Genomic DNA, 12,678 nt, shown 5'->3' on the forward strand with positions numbered 1-12,678 from the left:
ATATAAAAACCCCTTTACAGCAAACATAATACGACTACACAGAAATTGCCTGTGTATCTGAGAATTTGTCCCTCAACATAAGCACCTGTGGGGAACTACAATCACTACCCACGTTTAGTAGGTTAAGCCTTGCCAGTGTTCAAACTCCTTGTATTAACTTGAGGCTAAATTGAAAGGTGAGTTAGACTACGCTTTGGTTGGAACAAACACTTCTAGCCCCGGAGGTAAAAAAAATTACAAAATTGTCTCTACCTCTCTTCCCAGGATGTTAGCTCCACTGTTATCTGGAAAACATAAATCAGACATGTGAAGTTGAGTCTTGAATGGGAGAGGACAGATGTATTCTCATTCAGAAATTTCTGCTTCCACTTAAGTCTATGTTTTCTCTGCTGGCCTCTTTCACCACCTAGCCCTTCTTATTTCCATCTTTTTTCCTCAAGGACATCTCACTGCTGTTCACTCACAGCCTGCCTTCTGAAACCTCAAAAAAATTAAGCAAAAATTTGATTAGGACAAAAGTTTTGTATATTTAAGACAAGTTGACTTGTTTCCTTGAAAATAAAAACGATGTACTTACTGCTTCAGATGTCTCAGGCACAGAGCAAATACCTTCTGAATACTCACTGACATTCTAGTTAGCAACTTGTTTATTGATGTAGGAAATGTAAGTATCTATCTTAAGTTTATAGATAAAGATATGGAGAGTTTCTATAACCAGTAAAACAGTTAACACTAGCAATTACCAGGTCTTATGATGCAAAACTAACTTTTATATTTATACATAAGTCTTCTTTTGTAAGTGATACTAAAAAAAGTGGAATCTTCTGACAACTCAAACTTTGGTTCCCAAAGACCTCTTTTCGTCCATTGCATTGTGCTATTAGTTTAATTCACATTTTTTGAATTTACAGGTAGATACTTAAAATTGTCATGCTGCATTTTCCAGAAAATAGCAGGTCTTGATGACATCACGTTTATGTAGGATATGGTGACTCTGGGGGAGCTCATTGTAGGGAAGATGGACTAATTTGATAGTATTAGTCACTTCTTCTAAAGGAAGAAATGTTGGTCAGATTTGATTTTGTTATTAACAATCTCTGAGGTCAACTAGGTAAGGAGGTAGTTTTCCTGAGCTAAATGTTTTGAAAAGGCATAAGACACTCACAGGCCTGGAAAAGAAGGTCCCTGGAATAGTCAGAACCTGATGTGGTGAGAATCCCACTGGATTTTAGAATCTAGTTGAGTCTAAGATTTAATGAGCAGGTGATCACCACACAGGCATCTATCTGTATTAATTGATATGCATGAGAAATGGAAAAGGGACCACCACTCCCATAAATATTTAGCAAATACAACAAACAGCATTGTTCCTTTTTTCATAAAGTGTTGATTTGGTTTCTTTGCTAGATCTGATAAAAAATTTAACACGTTATCCATTTCCAAAGACAAAAAGGAAGCTGATGCCGATTCTGGGGGTTCAGATCATCTCTCAGCATTATCAAGACAGTTTGAAGATATACAATACCATCTATTCAAAAAGAATATTTTTTCTAAAATTATTCTGTAGGTCAAAAGTCAAATTCTTAAACTCTGCCCTGTACACTGAATAACTGGAAACCATTGTAACCTATTTCTACAATTCCATGAGAACATAAAATTTGTAAATTGGCCTTAAACATGTACAGAGTTAGAAGGGTACTTGATGTTGAAATGATCCCTTCATTTTTCTACCATATCTCTTGAAGAGTCAGCTTCATCACCTGAAAAAAAAAAATTTCATGTCTGAGCACTAGTAAAATTGTTTTCCTGTGTTATGTTAAAATCCCTCTTTCGATATATAATTCTCATCTACTGATCTTATTTCACCTCCCTAGAACCAAAAGATCTGTCCAAGAGTAGACTCTAAGTCTTGAAAGTAATGTGCTCAATAAGGCAACAGGTCAAAAAGGTTTTACTCAAATCAGAAAAATAAGCAACGACACCTACCAGATAAACTCATCAGAACCAAGGCAGTGAGGAGAAAGATGCTTGCAACCTTCATGGCTGAAATGCTGGTTCTAGAGCTCAGTCGAAAACTGCACTGAACTTACACTTCGCTCTGGAACCCTGGGACTGGAAGGGCCATATAGTGTGCGTGGGCTTCCAGTCTCCACCTCCTGCTCTGCATCACAGATCTCCTTGGTTATTGATTGACTCCGTAGTATAGCCTGTCCTCCAGGTTTGGGGCACACCACCAGTGTAAGAAAGGTGTAGGAGAGGAATGCCCTAGGCCTTCCTAGGTAAACGTGCAAGGTAAAGACTGTCAGGAAGAGATTACTAGTGGTTACTTGGTTCTTGCCCTAACTTCCTCTGACTATGGAGAGAAAGCCCATGGTCAAGTTCTGGTTTTCTCATCTGTAAGGTAAACTCAAAAGTTCTTGTCCTCTGTAATTCTAGGTGTATAAGAGGTATGAATATTTTTTAAAAATTCCATTCTTGCTTCTTTTTCTTCAGCTTTTAAAATTCTTTCTCTGTTTTCTGTCTTTTTCTGCCACCCATTCACAAAGCCTAAAGTAGCTGACAGAGGGCCAGGTTAGAGGTAAGGAGGACTCTCTTTCCTAAGGTGTGTGTGTACTCCAAGGTAGAGTGGGCTCACCAGAGACTCTTACCAGCTCTATGTCCTTGGACAAGTAGTTCACCTGGGGATGGAAATAATAACAGTACCTACCTCAAAGAATTGATCTTTCATTCCAAAATATGCCTTGTGTATATTTTGGAACGATTTGTGGTTTGGGGAGATAATTCTCAATTCTTTCTCATCTTTCTGCATGTCTTATGGGTAGAGACATCGACTGCGTGTGTTTCAAACAATCTTTTCAAGAGTGTTTCTACAGGAAATAGCCTTGGAATGTAGAATAGTCTCTCTCTCTGGTGTAAAGGACAGGTTTGTTTGCCATTGGGTATAAGATAGTATCTCTCACTAGGGCAAAGTTTAGGCACGTATAATGCTTTTTTTGTGTATCTGCATCACATGGTTTGTGGTATCTTAGTTCCCCAAGCAGGGATTGAACCTGGGCCATGGCAGTGAGAGCACCAAGTCCTAACTGTTGGACCACCAGGGAATTTCCAGGCATAGTGCCCTTGAAAAAATTTAGGGATTTTTAAAAGCTGGGCATCCTTCCCTTGTAGCACATTGTGCTTTCTCTGTATGTTTCCTTGGCCCTCTTCGTGTCACGCTATGGAGGCTGGGCCTGAGGAACCAGAGCAAACGCTGGGACTCTGGCTATTGCTATTGAATAATTACATCTCTTTTCTCTGAGTCAGGAGTCTGTGTCTTCTGTCAGACTGCCTTTAACTGTGGCAGAATAACGTGTCAGCTTCCAACCAGGGTGAAATCTTAAACCCTCCCAGGTAATGATGTATGTTAACTGTATTCAAAAGAAAAAAAAGAACTGTACTAATCTATGGTGATGGATCACTGTTCTCATGAAGCTTCCATGACATTTTAGTTTGAGAGAGATAGGGAATAAAAAAGTAATCAAATAATTACAAAGTATATCAGATTATACTAAACGTTATGGAGAAAAAGAAGATATTAAGCAGAGGTGGAATGAGGAAGCAGAAAATATTAAGAAGAGATGGCAAGAATACACAAAAGAACTATACAAAAAAGATCTTCATGACCCAGATAACCATGATGGTGTGATCACTCACCTAGAGCCAGACATCCTGGAATGTGAAGTCAGGTGGGCCTTAGGAAGCGTCACTATGAACAAAGCTAGTGGAGGTGAGGGAATTCCAGTTGAGCTATTTCAAATCCTAAAAGATAATGCTATGAAAGTGCTGCACTCAATATACCAGCAAATTTGGAAAACTCAGCAGTGGCCACAGGAATGGAAAAGGTCAGTTTTCATTCCAATCCCAAAGAAAGGCAATGCCAAAGAATGTTCAAATTACTGCATAATTGCACTCATCTCACATGCTAGTAAAGTAATGCTCAAAATTCTCCAAGCGAGGCTCCAACAGTACATGAACCGTGAACTTCCAGATGTTCAAGCTGGTTTTAGAAAAGGCAGAGGAAACAGAGATCAAATTGCCAACATTCGCTGGATCATTGAAAAAGCAAGAGAGTTCCAGAAAAACATCTATTTCTACTTTATCGACTACACCAAAGCCTTTGACTATGTGGATCACAACAAACTGTGGAAAATGCTTCAAGAGACGGAAATACCAGACCACCTGACCTGCCTCCTGAGAATCTGTATGTAGGTCAAGAAGCAACAGTTAGAACTGGACATGGAACAATGGACTGGTTCCAAATCGGGAAAGGAGTACGTCAAGGCTGTATATTGTCACCCTGCTTATTTAACTTGTATACAGAGTACATCATGAAAAATGCTGAGCTTGAAGAAGCACAAGCTGGAATCAAGATTGCCAGGAGAAATATCAATAACCTCAGATATGCAGATGACACCACCCTTATGGCAGAAAGTGAAGAAGAACTAAAGAGCCTCTTGATGAAAGTGAAAGAGGAGAGTGAAAAAGTTGGCTTAAAACTCAACATTCAGAAAACGAAGATCATGGCATCCAGTCCCATCACTTCATGGCAAATACGTGGGGAAACAAAGGAAACAGTGAGAAACTTTATTTGGGGGGCTCCAAAATCACTGCAGATGGTGACTGCAGCCATGAAATTAAAAGATGCTTGCTCCTTGAAAGGAAAGCTATGATCAGTCTAGACAGCATATTAAAAAGCAGACACATTACTTTGCCAACAAAGATCCGTCTAGTCAAAGGTACGGTTTTTTCAGTAGTCATGTATGGATGTGAGAGCTGGATTATAAAGAAAGCTGAACACTGAAGAATTGATGCTTTTGAACTGTGGTGTTGGAGAACACTCTTGAGAGTCCTTTGAACTACAAGGAGATCCAATCAGTCTATCCTAAAGGAAATCAGTCCTGAATATTCATTGGAAAGACTGATGCTGAAGCTGAAACTCCAATACTTTGGCCACCTGATGCAAAGAACTTACTCCTTTGAAAAGACCCTGATGCTGGAAAAGATTGAAGACAGGAGGAGAAGGGGACAACAGAGGATGAGATGGTTGGATGGCATCACCAGCTTGATGGACATGAGTTTGAGTAAGCTCTGGATGTTGGTGATGGACAGGGAGGCCTGGCATGCTGCAGTCCATGGGATCCCAAAGAGTCAGACATGACTGAGTGACTGAACTGAACTGAACTGAGGTGAGCACATTTATCTACCTTATTTAAATTGCATATGTAAAATTGTATATATTTCTCATATATGTATCTCTTTGCTAGATCTCTCCTCTGATCTTCATACCAGATATTAAGTGCCTTCCTGAAAATTTTGAACATCCTATAGACACTTCAAATTTAATGTTATACTACTGTTTTAATCATTTACCACAGATATTTGTCTCTTCAGCCTCCCAATTGCTTCTCTTTCCTCCAGTTGTTTGGTCAAGACCTAAGTGTTCTTCTTGATGCCTTCCTCCACCTTCACCTGATGTGCCATCTTCCACTCTTAATTCATTTCCAAGGTCTCTTCTTGACTTTGTGTCCAAAATAACCTCAATTCTGGACACTTCTCATTCCCTTACACGGTCCTATCTAAGATGATGCAATCATTTCCACCTTGACATTCTGAAATTTCTTTCAGGTAGTTTCCCAACAACATCTGTTATTTCATCTTCCAAGCTACCCTCCATAGGATAATTCAGTGATCTTTATAGAGTGTATGCGTGATCATGCGGTGCTCCAGTTCCCCATGGTTCAGCATCCTAGGAAAGGTTGATGTGAATGGCTTGGCTCCTGTCTACATCTCTTACTTTATTCCCATCAGTTTCCTGCTAGTTCAGTCTCTCAGTCTACATTGGTCTTTTCTTTGTTCTCTCTTGAAGGGGGGCGGCGTGGGGGAGCATCTAGCTTTTAAGCTTCAGATTCAGGCTACATTTTCTCATGGAGCTGCTTTTCTGAGCATTCCCTAATTCTCTTCTGTGTCTATATTAACTTTTGTTATTTTATTATTTCCTGATACCCTGCATAGCACTTAACTTCCATTCTATAGCTGTTTTTATGATTATTATGTAATATCTCTTCACCTTTAGGGAGCAAATTTTGTTGTTTTGTTTACTGTAGTAGCAAGCAAAGTACCTGGAAAAGAGTAGGTTCTAAATAAATATTTACTGAAAACATAAGTTGAGTAGTACATGTATATATCTGATTTTCCTAAAGACTCAGTTTTATGCCTTGTTCATTTTTACTCCAGTGTCTGCAGTAGAGTAGTCCTTCACTGGCTTCTTTAGTCTTTTATTTGCTCAGCCATTATTATAATTGCATATTCATAGAGCCTTGCTATTTAAAAAGTCTGGCTTGAGTGCAAAGGAAATCCATATGATTTCTGCTCTCATGGAGTTTAGGCTAAGCATTTATAAATATCATCTGAATGAGTAAAGTTTTGTTCATTTCAAATCATAATTTAAACATTAGTTTTATTGTTAATAAGAAGTTTCCAATAGCCACCATAAAGGGTTGGGGCTGTTAATATTTGAATTTTAATAGAAAAGGAATTTTTCTTCGGTTTCACAAGTAGTCTGAGGACAGAGGATTGACTTGGGACAGGAACTCTTTTTTTCTTTTTTAAAAATTTATTTTAATTGGAGACTAATTACTTTACAATGTTGTGGTGTTTTTTGCCATACATTCATATGAATTACCATGGGTGTACATGTGTTCCTCATCTTGACCCTCCCTCCCACCTTCCTCCCCATCCCGTCCCTCAGGGTCATCCAGTGCATCAACCCTGATCGCCCTGGGACAGAAACTCTTTAGATAATAATAGCAGTAGTAAAACATTCAGATTTAGAACCATCTGATGCCAAAGCCCAGGCTCTTTCCAAAACACTGATTAATAGACATTTTGACTCTGGACCCAAAGTAAAACACAGATTTTGTGTTATGGTCTAGTATATACATACACACACATGTATGTCATAGACAAGTAAGACTGTTAAGAAATAAAACATAATCTTATGATACACAATGGTTCTTGGTACATTTTATTCTGTCCTATCTCATAGTTCACCAGTCCTGACTTGCAATTTGAAAAACATTTTACTACAATGAAATCCCATGGACTCCATTCAATCTTGTTTTCTAATTCACGTGGCGGATTCATGTTGATGTATGGCAAAACCAATACAATATTATAAAGTAATTAGCCTCTAATTAAAATAAATAAATTTAAATTAAAAAAAAAAAGAACCTGGGTCAAATTCTAGTTAGAAACTGCCCTAAATTATGATAGGAGATGGTTCTTTGGAGGCACAAATCGAAGAGGACATGAAGAGACAAACCTGGCTCTAATTACAACACTGCTGTTTCAACTGTGATAGAACTCTGGGGAAATTATTTTCTTTAACTACAAAAATGTATTTCATAAGATATTTGGTTTGAGTAAAAATAAACCTAGAAAAATAAATATTGTGCAAAAATATTCTTTCATCTCCCTTGGAATAATAATCGCTAACTGGTAATAATATCACTCTTTTTCCATGGATTGGAATAATGGTAAAACATTTAAGCTTCTTATGATCAATGTTTTGACAGAATAAATACTGTTAGAATAAATACTATGTGCCCTAAAGGATGGGATGAGCACTGGTTGGAACAATTCTGCTACTGTTCTAGACTGTTAGTCATATTTAATGTGTTTACATGGCCTAGCCTTGTGTCAGTCCCTCCTTCACTTTACTTCTCTGTGTACATATCCATCAGTATATTATCAGGAACTCAATCAAATGTACTATGACCTACTGTCCTTTGTGTCAAGGACTAATTATGCACCTGAATAAAGAACGATGACAAACCTTAAAAGAACTGTTGTAATGGGTGCTGAGAGTATTGGCTGGAATGGGGATGTTGGTTGAGCACCTGTTAATTTTCACATCCTGTTCTCAAGGTTTGACTGGTATAAAAATTACAGAAATTGGAGAGACTCAGCTTCATATATTTAACCTGACACTTGAAGACTTCTTTGACTTAGCTGCATCTTAACTGTTAAATCTCATTTTTCACAACTCATGGACCTTTCTGATTTTTCTTAAATGATCTCTTCTTTTCTTTATACTGCTTACTCTCTTAAAAGGTACCAATGATTTTGTACCCATCCTCTAAAGCTTGGCTAAAATATCTATGGTCCTTGATTCAATTAGTTATGATTCCCCCTCCTCTTTAATCTCTCATAGAAGTTCATAAACCTATCACTTAATAGTTAAAAAAAATTAGATCATCATCATTACTATAATTATAATCATTGTGGCTAAAAAATTCCAAATCTTTATGCCAGGCACTGTGGTACTTTATTTCCATCATTTAAAGACCCTATAGCATTATTATTTCCATTTTACAAGTAAGGAAACTAAGGCACAAAGATTTCAATTATCATGTTTCTGACCACAGAGATCAAATACTAACATACACATATTTCCTGTAGTCATGTATGGATGTGAGAATTAGACCATAAGGAAGGCTGAGCACCAAAAAATTGATGCTTTTGAATTGCGGTTCTGAAGACGCTTGAGAGTTCCTTGGACTGCAAGGCGATCAAACCAGTCAACCCTAAAGGAAATCAACCCTGAATATTCATTGGAAGGACTGATGCTGCAGCTGAAGCTCCAATACTTTGGCCACCTGATGCAAAGAACTGACTCTTTGGGAAAGACCCTGATGCTGGGAAAGAATGAAGGCAGGAGGAGAAGGGGGTAACAGAGGATGAGATGGCTGGATGGCATCACCAACTCGATGGACATGGGTTTGAGCAAGCTCTGGGAGTTGGTGCTGGACAGGGAGGCCTGGCACACGTCAGTCCACGGGGTCACAAAGAGTTAGACACAACTGAGTGACTGAACTGATATATATACACGTGTGTATGTGTACATACATTTATATATCTATGTGTGTATGTATACATATGTATATTTATATAATATATATCTGGAGCTTCCCCAGTGGTTCAGTGGTAAAGCATCCACCTGCAATGCAGGAAATGGGGTTTGATTCCTGGGTTGGGAAGATCCCTTGGAGGAGCAAATGGCAACCCACTCCAGTATTCTATGGACAGAGGAGTCTGGCAGGCTACAGTCCATGGGGTTGCAAAGAGTAGGACACTGAGTGACTGAGCACACACGCAGTGTATATCTGACAAATGACTTCAAATCTCCTGTTTGTTCTTCCTAATGCACTTTTTTATGTCCCACTTTTCACTTTGAAACAGTTGCTTCAGCATTTGAGTATAGTGACATGGTTAGCACTAGCTTAAGCTTTAGGAGGCCTGGGTTCCTAATTTAATATTGCCACTGACAACCGCTCAAGTTTCTTTACTCCTTCAGCTTCGGTTTCCTTTTGATCCATGTATTACAAATATGTTCTTCTATTGAGTGGCTTACATTTTCATCTTTTCAGTGATATCTTTCGATGAACAAAGGTCCTTAATCTTAACAGGTTCCAACTTAGCAATCTTTTCCTTTATCATTAGTGTTCTTTTTTGGGGGAGAGTCTTCTGTTTAAGAAAGTTTTGCCTGCTGAAAAATTATGAAGATATTCTATATAATTCTAGAAGTTCTACAATCTACTGTAATTAATTTTTATAGATGATGTAGATAGATGTCAAGATTCAGTCTTTTTTAACATAGATTTGTGGATAATCAATCTGTTTTCAGTTACTGAAACCAGCACTTTCCCCTATCACATGCCATATCACCCTTGTTGCAAACCATTGCCCAGAAACCACTGTGGGTAAGTTTCTGGTCCCTATTATCTTCTGTCTGTTCTTGCTTAGATACCATACTGAATTTTTTATCTAATGTGTTCTTCTCTCTCTACAATACCTGCTTGCCCCTCACAGATGCACACCTTTGTTCACTGTGGTGGGCAGTAGATGGCAGCCTTCCCCTCTTATCTCTCCTATTGCCTAATGTTTCGTGACTTTGTACAGGCCCATCCTGTGGCCATGGAAAATCCACCCTGAGCTATTTCTCCAATTACTTTGGTCTCACTGAAATAGGTCTTTATCTGTTACCACTAAGAATATAACTGGAGTTAAAATATTCTTCTCTTTCTTGGGTTTCTTTTTTTGTAGTCAAAGAATGTTGAAGGCAGTGGGGTTGCACCCTTGTTTTATAGGTGTCAACACGGTACTGAGCTCACATATTCCTCAGAATTCCAATCAAGTGGTTGTTTTAACATCATCAGCAGATCCACATCATAAAAGTCTCATAGTTAAAAGTAGGGAACCTGAATGCTGTTTTGTAACAGTACAGTTGTAGGGTGAACTAAATGTCAGCTAGCTATCGCAACATGACTTTCCAGGGTTTGTCACTGTTCTCTAGAATAATCATGTTCTCCACGGGATTGGGGAAGACACGAATCATCTGTTCTAACTCTTTATCTGATGTTTAAATCTCATCTGTCTGACAGTGGGCATGTGCCAATGTTTAAACACTTCAGGTGACAGGGACTGGCAGTTACTTCTATGGAGTTGAAACCTTTTCTGGAATTTCCATCTATTTATCCTACTGCTTGATCTCAGGTCAGTTCTGTTTTGCCACATCCTGATCCTCCAAATGTTTGTTAATAATGACTATTGTTCACTTTGAATGTCCTCTTCTGTGAGCCAACCCAGTCTGTCAACTATTCGCACTTGATATTGCTTCAAGTTTTTCTTCCTCAGGGTGGTTCCATTTTGTCTTTGTGCTTTTTAAAGGGAATTATCTGGAATGCTACTGCAGGATGGTTTAACCACTTCAGTGGACTAGAGGATCGTTACCTTTCTCTCACTCCATGTGTTAAATTCTAATAATCATGTCTAAAATCTTGTTAATTATCTTCCAACTCAAAGTTATACTCTTACTTACTCTGCTACACAAAATTTACCTGTCTTACCCCCCGTCATGAGATATTCCAAAGTTTCTTTAAAAAAAAACTCTGTCCTCACACTTAAACACTTAGAAAACTTACACACGCACTTACACACTCACACACATACTTACTCACACACTTAGAAAACAAACCTATTACTGAAGAGGAAATGTAGGGGGAGGGATAACTTAGAAGTTTGGGATTAATGGATACATACTACTATATATAAAAGAGATAACTCATGAGAACCTGCTATACAGCACAAGGAATTCTACTCAGTGTCCTATAATAACCCATGTGGAAAAAGAATCTGAAAAAAGAATAGATACATGTATATGTATAACTGGGGCTTCTCAGATAGCACTAGTGGTAAAGAACCTGCCTGCCAATGCAGGAGACCTAAGAGACCCAAGTTTGATCCCTAGGTCGGGAAGATCCCTTGGAGGAGGGCATGGCAACCAACTCCAGTATTCTTGCCTGGAGAACCCCATGGATAGCGTAGCCTGGTGGGTTACAGTCTGTAGAGTTGCAAAGAGTCAGACATGACTGAAGTGACTTAGCATGCAAGTCACTGTACGTAAACCGGATCAGTTTGCTGTGCCTGTCCTTTAGCTGACACTCAGCGTATCAGTTCATGTGGGGTGAACCAGATGGGGAAGTGCCTCAACCTCACCACTTCCTTAGTACATTGAAGTTTTACAACTGATGTACTTTTTAATTCACCAAATACTTATGCAGACTTATTATGTGTTAGGTGCCGGTAGAAGGGATTATATAAATTACATTCAAAGTAAGTTAGAAAGTGAAGAGAATGTGAGAAAATGGAAATGAAGAGAATGACATACATTTGAAGAACTTTTGCTCTAAAGAGAGTAGGGAATAGGTTCCTGAAAGTAGACGTGAGTTCAAAAAGGGTCTTAAGATTGGAAATAATGTGTTTCAAATATAGACTTTTGAAGACAACTATCAGGCTCAATCTACACACTCTTTTCTTTTTAAATTGAAGGACAGTTAAATTACAGTACTGAGGTTTAGGTGGACAGCAAAGTGATTCAGTTATACATTTAAATGTTTATTCTCTTTCAGATTCTTTTCCATTATAGAATATTACAAGATATTGAATATAGTTTCTATGTTGTATAGTAAATCTTTGTTGTTTATTTTATATATGGTAGTGTGCAAATATTTGTATATATTTAATCCCAAACTCCTAATTTATTTCTCCCCTCTCCACTCTGCTATCCTCTTTGGTAACCATAAGTTTGTTTTCTATATCTGTGAGTCTATTTCTTAAATACTAATTTCTGCAAACTCAAAATTCCTAGTTCTTTTAATCATTTACCAGAGTAGCAAGAAAATAATGTCATAAACCCTCTATAGAGCCTTTCTGTATTCAATGCATGAAAGGCAAGTGATAAGTATTTGCCGTTGGGGTAATAAAGGAAAATTATTGTATTGTTATCAATCGAGATGATTTTTTTCTACTGAAGTATAATTGGCATACAACATTATATTGGTTTCAGGTGTAGAACTTAGTGATTTGACATTTTACATGTTGCAAAATGATCACTGCAGTGAGTCTGGTTACCATGTGTCACCAGACAAAGTTGCACATATTTTTCTTTGTAGTAGAACTTTTAAAGATTTATGCTCTTAGATCCAAAAGTCTACAAGCAATAAATGCTGGAGAGGGTGTGGAGAAAAGGGAACCCTCTTACACTGTTGGTGGGAATGCAAACTAGTACAGCCACTATGG

General features: G+C 38.1%; 1 protein-coding gene across 1 annotated transcript in view; it reads right to left on the bottom strand.

Annotated features, from left to right (window-relative positions):
* Positions 1-2,099, bottom strand: part of SPINK1 (serine peptidase inhibitor, Kazal type 1) — a 7,139-nt gene extending 5,040 nt beyond the window's left edge. The window contains exons 1-2 of the mRNA XM_010850478.1: positions 1,987-2,099; positions 253-284 (exon numbers count right to left, since the gene is read on the bottom strand). Of these exons, the coding sequence (XP_010848780.1) occupies positions 253-284; positions 1,987-2,041 (87 nt within the window). The 5' untranslated portion in view covers positions 2,042-2,099. The remainder of the gene's footprint in view (positions 1-252; positions 285-1,986) is intronic.
* Positions 2,100-12,678: the final 10,579 nt, after the last annotated feature.

The sequence above is a fragment of the Bison bison genome, unplaced genomic scaffold (genome assembly GCF_000754665.1).
Source record: "Bison bison bison isolate TAMUID 2011002044 unplaced genomic scaffold, Bison_UMD1.0 scf7180017864291, whole genome shotgun sequence".
Lineage (NCBI taxonomy): Eukaryota > Metazoa > Chordata > Mammalia > Artiodactyla > Bovidae > Bison > Bison bison.